Raw genomic sequence first — 21697 nt, 5'->3', positions numbered from 1 at the left:
AAATTATATTATATCCATTTTGGCATACATTGTACAAATAGAGATCCCTAATTCATCGCTTGTGTTATATTCAATTCATGGTATGAACATACATATTATAGCAGAACTACATGCACTACAGTGGAGGGCATCGGAACATAAGCTCAAGTTTAGCACAACGTAAGCTAAAGAAAAAGGTCTTCATCTTCTGGGCTTGTTTTCCCTGCAGCAATAGAGCCCAAGTGCAAATAACACCACAGTGTCAGGAATGTTGAACCCATCCGATCAACATCCCTAACATTAAGGTGCCAATTACACTTGCATTTAGCTCCAATAGGCAGTGCACATTGTTCACATGGCCCCATAGCAGAAGCGTCCACGCTGCAGGGCTGGAAACTGGAAGTGTCCTGAGCTAATTCTGCTACCACCATCATCTATTGTACAAGTGATGGCCGTAAGCCGTAAGCTCGTCCCCTTTTCAGGACGGACAATGACAGTGATGTAACATTTGAAACATAGAAGGTGGACACGAAAGAAGAATTATTCACATGGACAACACCAGACGTCTGAAATAGACATTCTACTCTGAATTCCGTTCTAGGCAGACTACCAGACAAACAGAGGAAACAATTCTTGGATATTCTCAAAGCCTCCATGATTATGATTATCATTGTCACTGACTAGCAGGAATTTATGACAAATCAGAATGGTGGAGATTCTGGATGGGATAGAAATCCTCAGATCCATTGGTCAAGATCTGATTGGAATTTCCTGTAAATCCTGGAAGCAGTGCACCCCCTCCCCCCACACCACCCATTGAACCACCGGTACGGGGTTGGCGTTAATGGCACTGCCCTGAGCTGGTTCGTTTCCTACCTTACAAATAGGAGTTTCTCCATCAATATAAGCAATCTTTCCTCTTCCCCAGCAAGCCTCTCCTGCGGGGTTCCACAAGGCTCCATCCTAGGCCCCATTCTCTTCTCTCTGTACAAGCTCCCCCTCAGCCAAATCATTCAAAGGCACGGCATTTCTTTCCACTGCTATGCGGATGACACACAGCTTTATCTCCCCCTGAAACCCAACAACCAGTCAAATTTAATCAGCCTCATGCACTGCCTTGAGGACATAAAATGTTGGATGGCACAGAACTTCCTTCAGTTAAACGAGAGCAAGTCTGAGGTCATCCTATTCGGGCCCCCAGACTCCATCAAAACGATAACAGGCAGCCTTGGAAGCCTATCCTCCCTAGTCAAACCGCATGTCACAAACCTTGGCGTGATATTTGACTCCGCTTTTAAGTTTGAGAAGCAAGTCAACTTTGCAGAGATACAAAGCTAGGTGGCAGTGTGAACTGTGAGGAAGATGCTATGAGGTTGCAGGGTGACTTGGACAGGTTGTGTGAGTGGGCGGATGCATGGCAGATGCAGTTTAATGTAGATAAGTGTGAGGTTATCCACTTTGGTGGTAAGAATAGGAAGGCAGATTATGGTGTCAAGTTAGGAAAAGGGGACGTACAACGTGATCTGGGTGTCTTAGTGCATCAGTCACTGAAAGGAAGCATGCAGGTACAGCAGGCAGTGAAGAAAGCCAATGGAATGTTGGCCTTCATAACAAGAAGAGTTGAGTATAGGAGCAAAGAGGTCCTTCTGCAGTTGTACAGGGCCCTAGTGAGACCGCACCTGGAGTACTGTGTGCAGTTTTGGTCTCCAAATTTGAGGAAGGATATTCTTGCTATTGAGGGCATGCAGTGTAGGTTTACTAGGTTAATTCCCGGAATGGCGGGACTGTCATATGTTGAAAGACTGGAGCGACTAGGTTTGTATATACTGGAATTTAGAAGGATGAGAGGGGATCTTATCGAAACGTATAAGATTATTAAGGGGTTGGACACGTTAGAGGCAGGAAACATGTTCCCAATGTTGGGGGAGTCCAGAACCAGGGGCCACAGTTTAAGAATAAGGGGTAGGCCATTTAGAACAGAGATGAGGAAAAACTTTTTTAGTCAAAGAGTTGTGAATCTGTGGAATTCTCTGCCTCAGAGGGCAGTGGAGGCCAATTCTCTGAATACATTCGAGAGAGAGTTAGATAGAGCTCTTAAGGATAGCGGAGTCAGGGGGTATGGGGAGAAAGCAGGAACGGGGTACTGAATGAGAATGATCAGCCATGATCACATTGAATGGCGGTGCTGGCTCGAAGGGCCGAATGGCCTACTCCTGCACCTATTGTCTATTGTCTATTGTCAACTCTGTGGTAAAAGCCAGTTTCTTCCAGCTTCGTACCATAGCAAAAATCAAACCATTTCTCCAATTTGACGACCTAGAAAAAATCATCCACGCATTCATTTCCTCCCGCCTAGACTACGGCAACTTCCTATACACTGGGATCAGCCAATTATCCCTGTCCCGCCTGCAATTGGTCCAAAACGCTGCAGCGAGACACCTGACGGGTACCCGTAAAAGGGACCACATCACCCCGATTCTGGCCTCTCTCCACTGGCTCCCAGTACAGTACAGAATCGATTTCAAGCTCCTCCTAATCGCATACAAAGCCTAAACGGGCTTCTCCCCCCCCCCCCCCCCCCCCATATCAAAAATCTTCTAACCTACCACTCAAACTCCAGGTCCCTCAGTTCGGCCGACTTGGGGCTACTCACTGTCCCGCGGTCTAGGCTTAAGCTCAGGGGTGACCGCGCTTTTGCAGTTGCAGCACCTAGACTGTGGAACAGCATCCCTCTCCCCATCAGAACTGCCCCCTCCATAGACTTCTAAGTCCAGGCTCAAAACCTATTTCTATTCCCTAGCGTTTGAGGCCCTCTGAGGGGGCGCTGTAAACTGTGAACTGTTTATGTATGTGTTGTTAGGTTTGTGTGCTATTGTATGTTCTTTTTTAGTACCTGCACTGATGTACAGCACTTTGATCAACGTGGGTTGTGTTTAAATGTGCTATACAAATAAAATTGACATGACTTGACTTGATTGAACCACACCACCAACCACCTATAGTTTGGTTAAATCTGCAGTTCCCACAATGGCCTCATCAGCCACCTCAGAACTAACAAAACTAGAGTTGAAGCAAGTCATTCTCACACAAGAGGGGCTGCAAAATAAAACCATAAGCATTAACTTGAAAAAACAAGGAACTGCAGCTGCTGGGATCTTGAGTAAAACAACAAATACTGGAGTGACAGGCAGCAGTTTGATTGAATGGACAGGCAGCGTTTCGGATCGGGATTCTTTTTCAGACTTATTGTTAGGGGCAGAAAGCTGGAAAAGAAGTGGGGCAAGGCGAAGCCAGGCACGTGATAGATGGATACAAGAGGAGGTATTACCCAAAAGTTGTGAATTCAACGCTCATAACGTTGAACTCCAAGTTCTATTCCCCAAACAAGTTGATAGGGTGACATGATGGAACAGGGAGCTGTTAGTGCTCTTGCCCGACAGATCCAGCAAATTGGGTTAATTGCGACCTTGGATGCTCTCAATATAGAGTTTGCATGTTCTCCCTGTGAGCTTTGGGTTCTCCCTGGGAGCTCTGATTTTCTCCCACGAACCAAAGATGCATTGTTTAGATGTTAAATTCAACAATGTTCATTGCTCCTGGTGTAGATGGCAGGAAAAAGAAATGAGGGCTGCGGGGTTGATAAATATGAGAAGAAAAAGAGCACTAGAGTGCTTGATGGTTAATGCTTGGTAGAGGGGCAATGGAGCTATTTCCATGCTGTATGATTCTAAGACTAATCTTGTCATTGTTAAGAATGTGCCACTTTAAGGCTAGCAAGATACTGTAGATAAGCAAACCAACATTATCTTAGAATCTGATTACATTTATTATAGACTGTGTCATGGGAAAGCCTCTTAAGATTTGTGAGGCCTTTACCAGCCATTAATTTATTGGAGTCATTACAGTATGGAAATTTACCGTGGTTTAGACACAAAGTGAACTTAAGAGAAAAGAATAATGCTCGTGAAGGAAGTTGATTCAATTCTGATTCTTTCAAATGGAAAGGGAAATTGGATGAATTTGATGCTGACATATGTATCTTGCTTACCAGGTATTCTCGTTTATGCTTGACACCTAGATAGCTCAGTGCTCCAACAGCAGAATGTCTAACATTGCTATTTGTAAAAAAAATTATGCAACAGCAGTGTTCCAGAATATCAAAGTTACAGAACATATTTAAATAAACTATACAAATGTATGTTGTTCAATCCGTTGTTTGGAACACTAGATTTTGATCTGTTGGCTGCTGGAAGCAGAAGAGGGAAGTGGAAGAGACATTAAACCTTTGTTTTGTTTGATCATCTAATAGCAATTACAATCTTGGGCAGAGCAACACTTGAAAACTTCAAAAAAGCATTCCATTACAGAATTTGTATTACTGCAGAAAAATTGAGGCTTTGCAATGGGATTCTATTTCAACCGCACACGAAAAAATATCTGCGACTTTCAATTTGAACCCAATCCATTCTTTCTTAGATCAATATGAAACCACATGGTTAAACTATTTTCAATACAACAGCTGTTCGATAATAATATAAGCACGATATTCCGCAACATTCTTGAACGTCACTGAGATGCCCCTTACTCAGATTTACCATGAATGTCTCTTCCCCTTCCCTCTTCTGCTTCCAGCAGCCAACAGATCAAAAGTTTATTTTGTCTGAAATGCTACAACTCCTAAGTTCTCATCAGTGTCTCATCAGAGGACGATTGTTTTTGTTTATTGTACCCATCATGGAAGTAAAATGAAATGGCCCTTCCCCACTAAAAACAACTGATACAGGATTTGGATATTTGAATTATTCTCACAAAATAGTCTTTCCAAGTCATCAACTATGTTTTCAAGTTTTGGTTAAAAAAATGACTACTAGCTGTTAGGAAAATATAAATCACAATAAAAAATAAATTAGATGTATATTTTAAAAACTAGAAATAAAAATATATTGGGACATAAATCAAATACACACATGATCCTGAATATAAGACTTAAAACATTAGACTAATCCTGATTAAGATTAAGATTAATCAGGATTAATCCAAATATTCGCTATCAGCGAATCCAGATCATTGAAAATCATTATTGGTAATTGATATTTTGTTGCACATCAGATCATAACTGTAATCATCAAGTGTACCCCAGTTAACTAAGGAAAGATTTGTTTTACTGCTTGGCTGGAGGCCCTACTTTAACTGTATGAACCAGCAGAGCTTGCAGCAGCTGCGTGGAGCGGTAGTGGAAGAAGCCAATTGCTTCACTCTTGGTCAAGCTAATCCCTACTCCCTCAATCCAGTATCACCTGTATATTGGGCCTTAAAGTGAGAAAATAAGGAACTGCATTTTTCCTTAGGCCAAGATCAGACTTTTCAATAACTTGACACTTGAACGATGCAAGAAGATGACAGAATGTGGCACCTCTTTGTGTGCTGTTCCAGAAAAGGATCTACTTACAATTGGCTTTTACTTGCATATGATTGTACTCATGCACTGTATGATTTGACTGGTTAGCATGCAGAACAAGCTTTTCACTGTATCTCAGTATGTATTACAATAATAAGCAAACTAAATTAACTATTTCACAGTTTAGTTGATCTGAGGAAAGGAAAGTCAGCAGGCATTCCATTCTACTTATTTCCCTTAAGATCAGTTAGAAGTGAAAAATCTGATTTCTTCTGCAACAATTGCCATCCTTTGCTTAAGATTTTATTTGAGAGCCTAAAATGAGCTAGTTTCTTCTCTGTACCCAACCGTCGTTTAAGTTCAGGCTTACCAAGATTTAAAATTAACTCCTGTTGACACACCGGGGTATGGAGTAGAAGTAGGCTCAGTCCAACAAGCATCTTCTCAGTAGGAATACTCTGTAAAAGTTTATGTAAATTGTAATAGAATAGATGAATTTCCTGTTCTAAAACAAAAAGTTCCATACATTTAATCTGCACCAAAACACAAAATATTATTATTTTTAAACAAGATACAAAGTCTGCAAATGCTGGAATTTGAAGCAAAAATTAAAGCTCTGGAGGAACTCAGCAGATCAGGCAGCATCTGAGCAGGGAATAGACAGAAAATGTTTCAGATCAGGATTAGTCTGAAGAAGGGTCCCAACCCGAAATGCCATCTGTCCATTCATTCTACATATGGTGCCTGACTCACTGAGTTGCTCCAGCACTTTGCTTTTTTGCTCATAACCATGATGCAACATTCACTGACCTTATTCATTCTATCATAATGATTCCAACAATTATTTTGAGAATTAGTAGAGAAAACCAAGTTAAAAGTGAGAAAGAAAAGAAAGAATTAAATAGGACAAATTCCTTCAAAATAAACATGGGGATTATTCGTATTTTATTCTTTACCGGATGGTGGATGTGTTTAACTTAAATGAAATGTGGATAAAATATATCATAACTTGAACATTTTCAGATTCTGTCATGGATATACAAGCATTACAATTTCAAATAATCTACGGCTGTAATATAATCTTTACAAAACACTGCATTCATCCAGTGGATTCACTAAATATTATGAAGATAGAAACATAAAATGTCATATCCACCACAATGAACAGGACAGAAATGAAAACATAAAATACATTGCGAAACAACTGAAAGTGTTCTCATTCAACAACTCGTACTGCATTCCCAGAAAGCAAGCAAGTTTATGCATTTGCAATTCTTGAGGACACAAACTATTGTGCATGGGGGACTCAAATAAATGTTTCAACATCCAGTGATGCCTCTGCGGATAGCAGCATGGAAGAGAGTTTATTGGCACAGTGGGAAACCAATTCATAGACCTCAGAGAACTGAAAGGAAACAAGAACTAAGTTACACAAATCTGAAAGTTGGAGTCTAGCCAACAATTGTTTTATGAGCGTCAACTGATAAGGAGCCATTCACTAGTTCAGATTTTTTTTGTGCCTTTCAATTCACAAAAAGTACCCCTTATTTAATTAAAGTCATTTAATTTGGAGCCAAGGATCCAGGGAGACAGACATCCTGAAGCAGGTGGTCTCACAGGCAGAGTCCACAGAATAGTAATGTACAGAGCCATTGAGCACCAGGTGACATGTACATAATGTAAAACGACTGTATGATTAAAATGCCTATTGTACTTTATTCATACTGGGTTTTAAATACCTTAACCTTCACATGAAATCCTTGTAAAGAATAGATAATATCCCTGAATAAGAATTAAATTATGCAAAATATAAAAAATGAGGGCAGCTACACATTTAAGACACTGAAGGCTAAGGACCAAATGAGGCTATAAATATGTAGATAGGTCAGCCTATCTACATGGCGGGCTGAACTGCCCGTCTCTTTGTGACTCTATGACTCTCCGGTAAACCTCTCATGAATACGACACACAACTGATGTTGAGATGATGTTGATAATCACAAGAGTGCATAGTCCCGATGATCACATACCGGGTTATATGTTGGTTGGAACGCGAGAATGGTATAGTATTCATATTCGTAGCAAACATGAGAATGTATTGGCACTAAAATCTTTATTAATCAGGAAATTTATTTAACTGAATAATACCGATGGAGGGTGAACATATTGCCATAACCTATCCCAATGAAGTGTTGGGACAAATGTCCCCCTCAAAAAATGCAACTGTCCCACAAAACAGGCAGCACCTACCTTGGGAACAACGCTGACAATCATCTGAATTTGATGAATAAGAGAGGAGAATTCTCCCATTATTTTCAGGCTATATTCACAGACGCACAATAGTTGCAGAGACAGCTGGGCCAACTCAGTTTTCCAGAAGTGAGGGTGGCGGAGGAAAGCAAGTGATAATTCTTTAAGAAACAAACCAGCTTCTGTAATCTGTGCCAAACCTGTCAACTGGAGGAAAGCAAACAGAAATACAGCAGTGCATTTGACATTAGTACCACACAATTATTCCAGTTACTCACAAATAGATTTTTTTTGGCAACTTTCTTCATTGTCTTATTCATCGTCTTATTCTGAGATTTCATCTTTTAAGATAACTGGCACAAAAAAATTAAATTGGTGCATTAAGGAAATGCATCTTTGAGGTGCGGGACATGTTTTTGTTATATCTGGAGAGTGGTGGGTGCCTGGAAGCAGAGGTAGCGGTGGTGGGGGAGGAAGAGATGACAGTGGCAGCAGAGGGGTTTTTAGATAGGAACATGGATATGCAGGGAATGGAAGCAGTGCAGGCTTTAAGAAATTATTTTTACTTGGAAACATGTTCGGCATGGACATTGAGGGTCTGTTCCCTGTGCTCCATGTTCAAGCACAGAGACAGCAAAAGAAACACACAGTTTTCCAAATAAAGCACCCTCCATCTGGTACCTCATCAACTTCTCAGTGATTTCCACATGTTTTGACATGCAATGTCTGAGGAGCTGACAAGTCTAGAGTCGCACCTCAGCCACTCCCTCTTCTCCCCTCTCCCATCAGGCAAGAGGTATAGAAGTGTGATTCAGGGACAGTTTCTTCCCAGCTGTTATCAGGCAACTGATCCATCCTATCAACAACTAGAGAGCAGTCTTGAGCTACTAATTACCTTATCAGAGACAGACTATCTTTGATCGGACTTTACCTTGCACTAAACTTTATCGTGCATCTGTACACTGTATATGGCTCGATTGTAATCATGAATTGTCTTTCTGCAGACTTGTTAGCACGCAACAAAAGTTTTTACTGTATCTCAATACACGCGACAATAAACTAAACTGAACTAACCCCGCACCTAACGAGGGTACATTGACAGAAAAACAGGAACATTGCCCAAATACCGTGGATTCCCCAATGCCAGGAGATAGCTTTTTGTTTCAGCAGTTGTTTTCCTTCCCAAGCAGCTTATGAAGTGATAAATAAAAAAGGTAAAATTCACATCAACTTTAAACCTTCCACTTCCAGAATATCCCATAGTACATCACAGTCATTTAGATATTTTCACTGGGTAACACAACAGATTAAATCCCAGACACGGAGTTAAATCTCATAAACAGAAGGAAAATGAGTAGCAAAATAACGCAGTTGGGATTGATTTATTATTGTCACGAGTACCAAGATACAACAAAATGCTTTTGCTGTGTGCTATCCAGTCAAATCAAATCATGATATGTATGAGTACAATCAAGCCATTCACAAGTACAACAGGTAGGGCAAAGAGAAAAGTACCAGAGGGAAGAATAGTTAAAGCATTGTAGCATTACAGTTATAAAGGAAAGCTCTGTATTGAGTTAGGTTGGAAAATCGGGACTACACGCTAGCTTACGGAGGACTTTTCAGGGGTCGGATAACAGCGGGGAAGAAGCTGTTCCTGGGTCTGATGGTATGTGATTTTGAGCTTCTGTATCTTCTGCCCGATAGGGGGGGGGGAAGAGATAGTTACCGGGGTGAAAAAGGCCCTTTCCAGAGGCAGCGTGGTGTAGATGGAGTCAATAGTGGGGAGGCTGGTCTGTGAGATGCACTGGACTACATCCACAACTCTCCACCCAATTGCTCGTGCTCTTCGGCAGAACTGTCCCCAACCAAGTTGCGATGCAAATCAATAGTTAGCTTTCTATGGTGCATCTTGAGAAGTTGGTAAGATTTTGGAGACATGCCAAACTTCCTTCACTCCTAAGCCTAAAGCTAGTGTCTATTGTCCCTGTCATAGAATCCAATCTTTGGCCAATGATTCTATTGCTCTTCCTGGTATACATCCAAAATCCAACCAATTATTGGAAAGCATGGAACCATTTCTGTTACCTCCACTTTTAGCAGACATGAGTCAGAGTATTTCAGGAGTCAATGGAGATGTTGCATTTCTTTGAAACTTTAAGCATTGCAAATCTATTCTTCTGTCTGCAGGCCAACTTCTTTCCACGACAAAGCTAAGAATAGTATGTCTATTTCAAGAGTCTGGTGTCGGGTTTTTGCACACTGCAGCCTGCCCAATGTAGTCGACCGAGCACATGTAGGAGCTACAAACAGGCGATGTTGGCCTGAGACAAGAAGCTGGCAGAAGAGAAATATCAGCACCATATGCTCAATTTCCAATTTACAACACATGGGAATGGGCTACGCATTTGAACTAGGTCTTCTCAATTCATTCTGCTTTAGTCACAAGTTTAATGAGTACTACACCAAGTGGACCCGTTGGGCCCAAACCTCTCCTGCATTGGTGCAGCAGCCTCTCCTCCCACCCCCTCCCCTCTCCCCCCTCCTCCCCTCTCCCCCCTCCTCCCCTCCCTCCTCTTCCCCATCCCCTCCCCCTGACTCCATCCCCCTCAACGCCTCTTATCCTCCCTCCCCCCCCCTCCCTCCCTCCCCCCCTCCCTCCTTTGGAAAGAGATTTAAACTTTAAAATGTGAATAACTTTTAAAATATAACACCGATTTCAATAAAACTTCTCCATTAGCACCAAAGTGATGACGGTGAGTAAGGTGGGCCTAAAATTGTCGCGCTATCGTGTTCCGTTTGGCTGTAGTTCAGGAACAAACAAACAAACAAACAAACAAGTGTTTTAGTATATAGCTAGATGCAGAAAAATGTTCCCAGTGTTGGGGGCGTCCAGAACCAGGGGCCAGTCTTAGAATAAAGGGGAGGCCATTTAAAACTGAGATGAGAAGGAACTTTTTCACCCAGAGAGTTGTGAATTTGTGGAATTCTCTGCCACAGAGGGCAGATCACTGGATGAATTTAAGAGAGAGTTAGATAGAGCTTTGGGGGCTGGTGGAATCAAGGGATATGGGGAGAAGTTGGGCACAGGTTACTGATTGTGGATGATCAGCCATGATCACAATGAATGGCAGTGCTGGCTCAAAAGGCCGAATGGCTTCCGTCAGCACCTATTTTCTATGTTTCTATGATAACAAGGATGCAAATTTTCTTAAAACAACATATTGCTTAATTGAGAGGCAAGTACAGAGGTCATGGATAAATCATGGAGTCTGAAGAAGAGTCTCGACCCGAAACGTCAACCATTCCTTCTCTCCTGAGATGCTGCCTGACCCGCTGAGTTACTCCAGCATTTTGTGTCTATCATGGATAAACCTACCTGATGCACTCAATGACAGTTTCTGCAAGTTTTATTTATGTAAGTTATAGGATGGATGTCGGATAAGAATTGCATTGGAAAAGTTGTGACGAGAAGTAGCAAAGACATAGATAAAGTTACCTGCAGCAGATGGAGAAAGTCTTGGGTGAAGATGGGCAAATTGTGGAGAACCAGCAAAATATTGATCCTGGGTCTTAAAGATTAACAGTGAGCCTCACAACTGAACAATGTTCATTCTGACAGCCCAACTTCAGTAGTCTGTCAGGTTAAAACACTGGATAATTATTTGTCAGACTTTCTAAATAAAATGTATAGCATAGGGAGTGGTTAAGGGCCTTGCTCAAGTCAACTGCAGTGTTGTCCCATAATTGGGTTAAATATTGAGGGAAAAATAAATCAACAAATTGCTTGTGCCGAGGAAGAAGTAGTCCATAGCAAGGGGCTTCTAACATGAAGTAATACTACCAGTCCGAATGCCCCAAATGCTTCTTCAAATATTGTGCTCCTGAAAATGAGAAATATTGGTCGATGCAACCTTGGCTATTCCTTCCCATCAAAGTCAAATCAATATTTCACAATGCCATTGTGTCCATCACCAGTGCCTAGATTTTGTTGTTACAGCTGGGAGACATAACAAGCTGACAGAATCTCTGTGATCCGAGTCGCTGACTTGTGCAATAAAATGAAAATTAGCAAGAATTTAAAAAGGAATGAATTAAGATGCCTCCCCTACTTCGGGAGCTGCAACCAAAATGTAAAGAAGGTCACATAGGAAATAAATATTTCACCATTGACTTCATAGTAGAAGTTGTGATTTCTTAAACATATTGGACATCATCACTGTATAAATGTTTTTGACATGGATGATATGACTAGTTGCTCCATAAGTGTAATATGTAGATAACTAGATGTGCACTTGCTGCTAGGAAACCCAAACCATGTTCCATAAGAGAACAGAACATTCACTGTGAAAGAAAGGAGCATGGGTTGGTTGAGATACACTACTTCAGAAGGAAAATGTTTTTCATGTGTAGTATATTATGAGGTTATTTAGGGAAGTTTTGTCAATATTAATTTTTGTTCTATTTTGCATTATTTTTTCTCTCTCTACATTAGTTTCCTCAATTGCTGTGAATTGGACTGTCCTGTCCACAAGTGTCATTTGTGGATAGGACAATGTGGCAGGAACTGCACTTACACAGGAGTAGCAAAGAACATAGCTCCAAATTCTTTTGGGGCAAACATGATATATCATTATCCTGTTATTATTATAATTATAAGAATAAAAAAATATTTATTGTCATAATTATATAATTGTGCAGCTGGAAAAACAAACCAAAGTTAGGAAAGCACAGAGTTCAGTAGGTGAAACTCTAGCTGTAATCTTAAAAGGAGCAACAAATTCCTGCCAGGTTCATAAAGGAATCTATATCAGTGTTTTCTCCGGTACAAGCTCTATTCTGCTGTGAGACTGACAGTAAATATTCCCACAGTGAGCTTCATTCCAGCAGAATAACAGCAATGTGTAAACCAAATAAACTTGTGCCAATACTAACCACACCTATGAGATCAAATGACAGGAAAGATCCTGTGAAGTCAACTGGAGATAAACTCGTGTTTCGTTTTATATTTCTTCTTTTATTAGGTAGTCCCTTGGGATTGAGGATAAATTGCTTCCATTTTGGCAGTGTGGGTTGCGAGGAGACTTACGAAGTCAATGTGGGAACCACAGACACATCCACAGTGAAGCGGGAGGTGACTGACAGGGTATACAAGTGGTAGATGGCCCGCTGATTCCACTAACTATGCTACGCTTATGTGTGCTCATATGCATGGACTCAAATGTTCTAAATACCATATTGAATGCTCCTTTCTCCACTTTGAGCCATCGTGGGCCAAAAGTTCTCAGCAGTCAGTGGGGATGTTGTTTTTCTCCCAAGAATCTTTCAGAACACCTTTTCCTCTATGCGTGGTTATATCTTGGCACAAAACAAAAAGCTTGAAATAGGATGCCTGTTTAGAGAATCTAGTGTCAGGCAAGCAAACAATTTAGTCTGCCTAATGGAACCAAATGTGTGTAGTGGCCTTCAATAAGGTGAGACGGGAGAAGAAATGTTGGACTGGGAGAAAACACTAATATAGATTTACTTATCCTTAGTGAATTTGGGAGATTGTGCTGAAACAGCCTTAGTATTTCTCCAGAGCTTTGAAATACCTGTTTTGGATAGTCCAGGCCCCAGAAGAACATAGGACAGGGATGGCTGGTGCCCAGAAGGGCTACAATCTTGATCATCAAATACCCTTATCGTAAAGTCACCAAAGGCTGTGGTAGTGCAATGAAGGCAATGGTGAATTTCATCATTGAGATCTGCCATCGGTGAGGGGAGGCATCTGAAATTGTCCAGGTTTTTCCGGGTTTCGCTGTGAACCTTTGTCAGGGGGCATTGTGGTGCAACTGGGGCAGATTGGAAGAGGACACTGTCTTAGTGTATTTTAAATGTAGCGTCTGTTCTCTTGAATACTTCAATGAATGAACTGACAATAACATGCAGCCTGGCTTTCAAGAGCGCACAACTGCAGACTGTGGTTCAACTGTGGAGGTTGAGGGTAACTTTGGTTCTGGAGTGTAGTCACTGCAAATTTCTCATGTTCTAAGTATAATCTCAGGTCCTGAGGGGAAGTTGCCTGGAGATTAGGTGCAATAATGCAGCAAGAAAGATTGAGAAAGGTGTTTGGAAACTATTGCAGCCTTGTTTGTTACTGGTCATCAATGATAATGGTTTTGTTGTAAACTCTGATTAATATCAAATTTTTCATGTCATCATAGAGCAAGCACAGGACACAGATGAATTATGTGGATAAGTACGTTTGAGGAGAGTATTTCACAGTCCAGTCAAATTGATGGAATCAAAGGCTTTAATTAGGTTGAAAAGAGTTCACCGCGCTGCAGAATGAATGTAATCCACACTGATTTGGGAAGCAATTCTTCAGCCACTGGTAAGTAGTAGTTCAGGAAGACCCGGTCGATGACTTTCCCATTTGCCCCTCTGTCATTATCACATTATCACAAATGGACATCTCTGTTCTGAAAGATGGTTGGATTTACAGCACCTCTAATGATCCCAACAATATCCTCTTCTCATCAAACCAGTCCTGGTTCTTTTTAGTTGAGAAGCCAATGGTCTCTATGCAGGTGAATTTCATAATACTTTGACTTCAGCAGGTTGAATATTATTCAATGTAGCAGTATTAATGTCAAAGTGTATGAAATTCTGATTTCTGACAGCAGATTAGTGTTCAGTTCTGTCACTGTTTGGGATTGTCCTGAGGGCCCTAACATTTCAATTCACAAACTTTATATTATGAAGTGGAAGCTGTCTGCGCAGGCTTTATTTTAATGTGGGGTAGGTGCTGCTCACCAGCTATTACAGGCAGTTCACAGGGCCACTGAAAACCAGGCCCTGCAGCACAGTAATCAATGAGTGGAAAGATCTGTGGACGGAGTCAGGGACAGGGCACGTGCTTGCGTGTGAGGCTGCAACCTGGGACAAGGAATGTGGTCAGATGCAGCCAGGGACACAAATGTAAAAAGGAGGACAGAAGAGAAGTGGGCAATGACTCCTCTGGATGAACCCACAGAGCAGGCCAGTGTGCGCATGATGGGTGCACAGGTGCACACCTCCGTGCAACAATTTAGAAACTTGAAAGGACTCGCTTCCGTGCTGCATTTTTCTATGATGCTATGAACTTTACAATACTATTAAATTTAATTCGTCTGCACATGTTTACATCCATTGCAGGTCTCTCACTGTACATATATACAAATTGTATCAGAATTTTAATAAACCTCCCTAAAATGTGTTAGTAATCTGTCTGTTAGTTTTGAAATGCTTCTTCGAAATATCGTGTCTCATTTAATTAATTATGTTTACAGCAATCTGAATTCTCAACTACTTTGTTTTCCCAACCCCAACTGATATTGTTGAAGCAGTTCGAAGAGTCACGCCTTGTTCAACCAGAGCAACATCTGCAAAGTTGTTTTGAGATGTTACCTGTAAGTGTGGAATGATGTCAAAGAAGAGCCGGAGCAGGTGCTGGGCAAACAGATTGGGTTCATCCTTTTCCCCGCCATCTTGGGACTGAAGTACAACCTGAAGAAGGCTAAGTCGTAGCTCAGTGTTCTCCCGCTTGCAGTGAGGTTCACAGTACAGATACTTGAAAAATGGTGTCATCATAAGCACGATGGATGGCTTTAGCCTTTAACGATATTCACAGAAAAAAAAATTATCTTAAAAATGACATATTAAATGGATAGGTAAGCAAATTAAATGGATGGTTAAAAACTGGAAATTATTATTAACTTCCACATTTGCTAGTTTAAAATGAGATGGGTCAGGTGACGGAGGTATGTGTTGAGGAGCACTTTGGGTCTAGTGATCATAATGCCATTAGTTTCAATATCATTATGGAGAAGGTCAAATCTGGACCAAGGGTTGAGATTTTGGATTGGAGAAAGGCTAATTTTGAGGAGATGAGAAAGGATTTAAAAGGAGTGAAATGGAAATTGTTGTTTTATGAAAAGGATATAATAGAGAAATGGAGGATATTTAAAGGTGAAATTTTGAGAGTACAGAGTCTTTATGTCCCTGTTCGGTGGAAAGGAAAGAATAATAATTTGAAAGAGCCGTGGTTTTCCAGGGAAATTGGACACTTGGTTCGGAAAAAGAGGGAGATATACAATAAATATAAGCGGCAGGGAGTAAATGAGGTTCTTGAGGAATATAAAGAATGTAAAAGGAATCTTAAAAAGGAAATTAGAAAAGCGAAAAAAAGATATGAGGCTGCTTTGGCAAGTAATGTAAAAGTAAACCCCAAGGGGTTCTACAGATATGTCAATAGCAAAAGGATAGTGAGGGATAAAATTGGTCCATTAGAGAGTCAGAGTGGACAGCTATGTGCTGAGCCGGAAGAAATGGGGGAGATATTAAACAATTTCTTTTCTTCGGTATTTACCGAGGAGAAGGATATTGAATTATGTGAGGTATGCAAAACAAGTAGAGTAGTGATGGTCATTAGGAGGATTAAAGAAGAGGAGGTACGGACACTTTTGAAGAATATAAAAGTGGATAAGTCTCCAGGTCCTGATAGGATATTCCCTAGGACATTGAGGGAAGTTAGTGCAGAAATAGCAGGGGCTATGACGGAAATATTTCAAACGTCATTAGAAACAGGGATGGTGCCGGAAGATTGGCGCATTGCGCATGTTGTGCCTTTGTTTAAAAAAGGTTCTAAAAGTAAACCTAGCAATTATAGACCTATTAGTTTGACGTCTGTGGTGGGAAAATTAATGGAAAAGATACTTAGGGACAATATATATAATTATTTGGATAATCAAGGCCTGATTAGAAACAGTCAACATGGATTTGTGCCTGGAAGGTCATGTTTGACTAATCTTCTTGAATTTTTTGAAGAGGTTACCAGGGAAATTGATAAGGGCAAGGCTGTGGATGTTGTCTATATGGACTTCAGTAAGGCATTTGACAAGGTTCCACATGGAAGGTTGATTAAGAAGGTTAAATCGTTGGGTATTAATAGTGAGGTTGCAAGATGGATTCAACAATGGCTGAATGGGAGATACCAGAGGGTAACGGTTGACAATTGTATGTCAGGTTGGAGGCCAGTGTCTAGTGGAGTGCCCCAAGGATCTGTGTTGGGTCCACTGTTGTTTGTCATTTACATTAATGATCTGGATGATGGTGTGGCAAATTGGATTAGTAAATATGCAGATGATACTAAGATAGGTGGAGTAGTTGATAGTGAGGTAGATTTTCAAAGTCTACAGAGAGACTTGGGCCTTTTGGAAGGGTGGGCTGAAAGATGGCAGATGGAGTTTAATGCTGATAAGTGTGAGGTGCTGCATTTTGGCAGGACAAATCAAAATAGGACGTACAGGGTAAATGGTAGGGAATTGAGGAATGCAGTGGAACAGAGGGATCTGGGAATAACTGTGCATTGTTCCCTGAAGGTGGAATCTCATGTGGATAGGGTGGTGAAGAAGGCGTTTGGTATGCTTGCCTTTATAAATCAGAGCATCGAGTATAGAAGTTGGGATGTAATGTTGAAATTGTACAGGGCATTGGTGAGGCCGAATCTGGAGTATGGTGTGCAGTTCTGGTCGCCAAATTATAGGAAGGATGTCGACAAAATGGAGAGGGTACAGAGGAGATTTACTAGAATGTTGCCTGGGTTTCAGCACTTAGGCTACAGAGAGAGGTTGAACAGGTTGGGTCTTTATTCTTTGGAGCGTAGAAGGTTGAGGGGGGACTTGATAGAGGTTTTTAAAATTTTGAGAGGGACGGACAGAGTTGACGTGGGTAGGCTTTTCCCTTTGAGAGTGGGGAAGATTCCAACAAGGGGACATAGCTTCAGAATTGAGGGACAAAGGTTTAGGGGTAACATGAGGGGGAACTTCTTTACTCAGAGGGTTGTGGCTGTATGGAATGGGCTTCCGGTCGAAGTGGTGGAGGCTGGCTCGATTTTATTATTTAAGAGTAAATTGGATAGGTATATGGATAGGAGGGGATTGGAGGGTTATGGTCTGAGTGCAGGTAGATGAGACTAGGTCAGGGAGAATGGTCGGCGTGGACTGGCAGGGCCGGACAGGCCTGTTTCCATGCTGTAGTTGTTATATGTTATATGTTATATATATGTTAATATTTTTTCTGCCAAACAACAGCTATTCAGTTACTATATCTTTGGTAAAAACAGGCTATAAATCAATGACGAGGCAGAGCATTGAGACAGGATCAAAATAATATTATACTTTTCCACGTTAGTCGCATTCATGACTTTACCAGCAAAGAGATGGCCACGATTGAAAGTTCAGGAGGAAATAAATCATCAGCTTGTACACATTTGCCCTTTCACGAACAGTAAACCCTCGTTATATCAGACCATGGGGGGATGGGGGAAATGGTGTCCATCATTGCCAATTGCCCATTGTAACCAAGTACGGTATTGTCATTCTATGTAGTTGAAACACAGAGAACTGCAGATGCTGGTTAATCTTTGGTTTCCTCCCACACTTCAAAGACTTACAGGTACAGGTTTGTAGGTTAATTGACTTGGTATAAGTGTAAATTGTCCCTAGTGTCTGTGGGGTAGTGTTAATGTGCAGGGATCGCTGGTCGGTGTGGACTCAGTCGGATGAAGGGCCTGTTTCCGTGCTGTATCTCTAAACTAAACTAAATTAATACACAAAAAGACACAAATTGCTGGAGTAACTCAGCGGGTCAGTCAGCATCGCTGCAGACATGGATAGGTGACGTCGGAACTTTTCTTCAGACTGATTCAGTCTCCTGACTTACTCCGGCACTTTGTGTCTTTTCACCTTAAAACTTGCTGGTCATCAACAATGAGCCCATCTTCACTGGTTGACCCAGCTATTGTTGCGGCTCACTTTGTTGTCTCTGACAATAGCACTTTCTTCAAGCCACTGCCACTGACAAGAGGCATTTGGTCACTGTGAGGCTCCCTCCTCTCCCACTTGCTACCGCTTACAAGGTAGGGTATGATGGCGACTTCGGCGGAGGAGGAGGAGGTGACGGTAGAGGGTGGGAAGAGTGGGGAAAAGAGGCCAAGTGGATAGAGCGATGGGAGAAGGAGGCGGTGGCAACGGTGAAGCGGGGAGCGGACAGAGCAATGGTCGATTAGAAGCAGCAGTGAGAGTGGAGGTGCCCCACGGTGACCTTATAACCTGTCGGTGGCGGCAGCACGAAGACAGCACGCTGTCACCAGGAGCTACAACATGAGCCACAACAACAGCTGCGTCAACGGACCACGCAATGAGTGAAGGGCTCGCTGGTGCACCTTGCCAGCCAGGGGTGGGTCGGCAAATCCGTCCACTATACCCAAAATCCGTTATGAAGGGGTCCGTTAAAACGAGGGTTTACTGTACTACACTGGCACGCTAATAAGACAGCCATTAAAATATTTAAAGAGTAACTTGCACAATAAATGTTTTGATAGGACTAAATCTGGAAAGTAAAGTTACTTTTGATAAAAGATTTTGATTGTCGATGTAACATTCTTACCTCTCAGAGGGTTGTTGAAAAATAGCTGATATCTGCTGAAGGAGAAATGGCCAGCTATCAGGTCTGTTTTCCAATACTACAATATATGGATGTGGAGGGTTCCTAAAACAAATGAAAGGACAACGCAATCAATACAACACAAATTTTCATTAAAATAGCTTATTAGAATTTTACAATAACACCCATTTTTGAAGTAAATTCAACAAATGAGCACTAATCATTTATTACATTATAAGCAAAGATAAATAATAAAGATGACTGTGCTTAAAATAATTTGAGTGACAGTTCCTTATCAAGATGTCTTCATTCATCACTGATAATACATCTGCTCCATGATTGCTGACCACCTATCCCTGGACCAGCATAGCCCCAAGCACAGAGTACTGCTGAGAGGCTAGCTTCCAGCTCATTGGCATGGCTCTGCACACTGCAGGGCTCAGAACACTGTCGGGCTACTCCCAAAACAAGAAGCCATCTGAGCACAGAAAAACAGCTCTGAAAACCAATGAGGTCCCAACTTCATCGTTACCAGCTGTCAATGAAATTGAACATTTGTAAGAGTCTAACATTCATAGATACCCAAAAAACCCTGGAATTATTAAACTAAATAAAAATTAAAAGCATTTATATTTTTATTTTTAATCTTGATCAAAACACACTCACATATACTTAAAATAACAATGAATTACATCAATAAATGCCTATTTATCTTTCCCATAGCAGCTACCTCCTCCTACTTCATTGAATGGGGCTGCCGTACCTGCACCAGATTTAACCCGACACTGGTTTAGGGGACAGATTTCCCAACTTACAACTGAGAAATCTGCACCAAGCCAAGTCTATCAGTGTGGTACTTGGGCAGCTGAAAATCCGGCACTGGATCTTCCTGGACCGAGCCAACACCAAAACATCCACAAATACTCATGTCCTTGGGGGGGGGGGGGGGTTGAGCGGCACGGTGGCACTGCGGTAGAGTTGCTGCCTTACAGCGAATGCAGCACCGGAGACTCAGGTTCGATCCTGACTACGGGCGCCGTCTGTACGGAGTTTGTACGTTCTCCCCGTGACCTGCGTGGGTTTTCTCCTAGATCTTCGGTTTCCTCCCACACTCCAAAGACGTACAGGTATGTAGGTTAATTGACTGGGTAAATGTAAAAATTGTCCCTAGTGTGTGTAGGAATAGTGTTATTGTGCGGGGATTGCTGGGCGGCACGGACTCGGTGGGCCGAAGGGCCTGTTTCCGCGCTGTATCTCTAGATCTAAATCTAAAAAGAAGAAAAGTGCTGTGCGGAGGGAAACAAGATTAGTGTTGCAGGAAAGACGGCCACGTGGCTCTTACTATAATGTTATAATGTGCAAATTCCGATGTTTCAATCTGAAAAGGATCAAACTTAACAAAATATATTTTTTAATGTAATCGAATCATTATTTCCTATTGATCAAGTATAAGATAAAATTGTAGAAACCATATGAAAAGTACTGCCAATGCACTACTTGTTTCAATTTAATCCAATTCACGTTTTCCCATTATTGACAAAGCAGTTAAATGCACCATTTGAGTTTTCAAAAATATGAAATTATTAGGTACAATTCCCGAGTGGAAGTACATACAGATAAATGATGTGTGCATACGTGTACTTTTTTTCTATTCAAAGCAGGTGACCGCTTTTAGTGTGATGGGGATGTTAACTGCAGTAATAAAGGTGTTGAAAACAAGAAAATAATTCACCTCGGAATCCCAAACGAAAAGCATACGTGAAAGTTATCAAAAACTGTGGCTCATTGGATCATTCATTCTTTGATTGATGTTTACAGCAGGTATGGCAAAGCTGGTGTTGAGAATCAAGCCACAAAGACGTGAAGTTTAGGGTAACAACAGATGATTCTTGGTCTCATTTTAGGGCTGATTAGTCAATTAATGAGGTGGATAACCAAACCCAGGAATAGGAAGCCACAATATAAACTTTTAACTCATTTTGCCTTTGGAGATATTTGGTTCCTCATCCATTTTATATTTCTTTCAGTCTTGCCACTCCTGTCTTCAGAGTTAGCCTTCACTGAGCCAAGCTGATGGCATGTTGGCTTCATAACAAGAGGAGTTGAGTGTAGGAGCAAAGAGGTCCTTCTGCAGTTGTACAGGGCCCTGTTGAGATCACATCTGGAGCATTGTGTGCAGTTTTGGTCTCCTAATTTGAGGAAGGACATTCTTGCTATTGAGGGAGTGCAGCATAGGTTCACAAGGTTAATTTCCGGGATGGCTGGACTGTCATATGATGAAAGAATGGAGCGACTGGGCTCGTATTCATTGGAATTTAGAAGGATGAGAGGGGATTTTATAGAAACATATAAGATTATTAAGGGATTGGATACACTAGATGCAGGAAACATGTTCTCAATGTTGGGGGAGTCCAGGACCAGGGACCAGAATAATGGGTAGGCCATTTAGAACTGAGATGAGGAAAAACTTTTTCACACAGAGAGTTGTGAATTTGTGGAATTCTCTGCCTCAGAAAGCAGTGGAGGTCGATTCACTGGATACATTCAAAAGAGAGTTAGATAGAGCTTTTAGGGCTAGTGGGATCAAGGGATAATGGGTGAA

General features: G+C 41.5%; 1 protein-coding gene across 3 annotated transcripts in view; it reads right to left on the bottom strand.

The window, feature by feature from the left end:
- focad (focadhesin) overlaps window positions 1–21697 on the bottom strand; it is a 195048-nt gene that overhangs the window by 120765 nt on the left and 52586 nt on the right. For all 3 annotated transcript variants that reach the window (XM_078396041.1, XM_078396039.1, XM_078396040.1), the window contains exons 6-9: window positions 19099–19200; window positions 15058–15262; window positions 7627–7833; window positions 5748–5835 (exon numbers count right to left, since the gene is read on the bottom strand). In XM_078396041.1, coding sequence (XP_078252167.1) covers window positions 5748–5835; window positions 7627–7833; window positions 15058–15262; window positions 19099–19200 — 602 coding nt within the window. The remainder of the gene's footprint in view (window positions 1–5747; window positions 5836–7626; window positions 7834–15057; window positions 15263–19098; window positions 19201–21697) is intronic.

Source organism: Rhinoraja longicauda, chromosome 3 (genome assembly GCF_053455715.1).
Source record: "Rhinoraja longicauda isolate Sanriku21f chromosome 3, sRhiLon1.1, whole genome shotgun sequence".
NCBI lineage: Eukaryota > Metazoa > Chordata > Chondrichthyes > Rajiformes > Arhynchobatidae > Rhinoraja > Rhinoraja longicauda.
The sequence above is the reverse complement of the archived record's forward strand: the minus strand, read 5'-3'. Positions and strand labels throughout refer to the sequence as shown.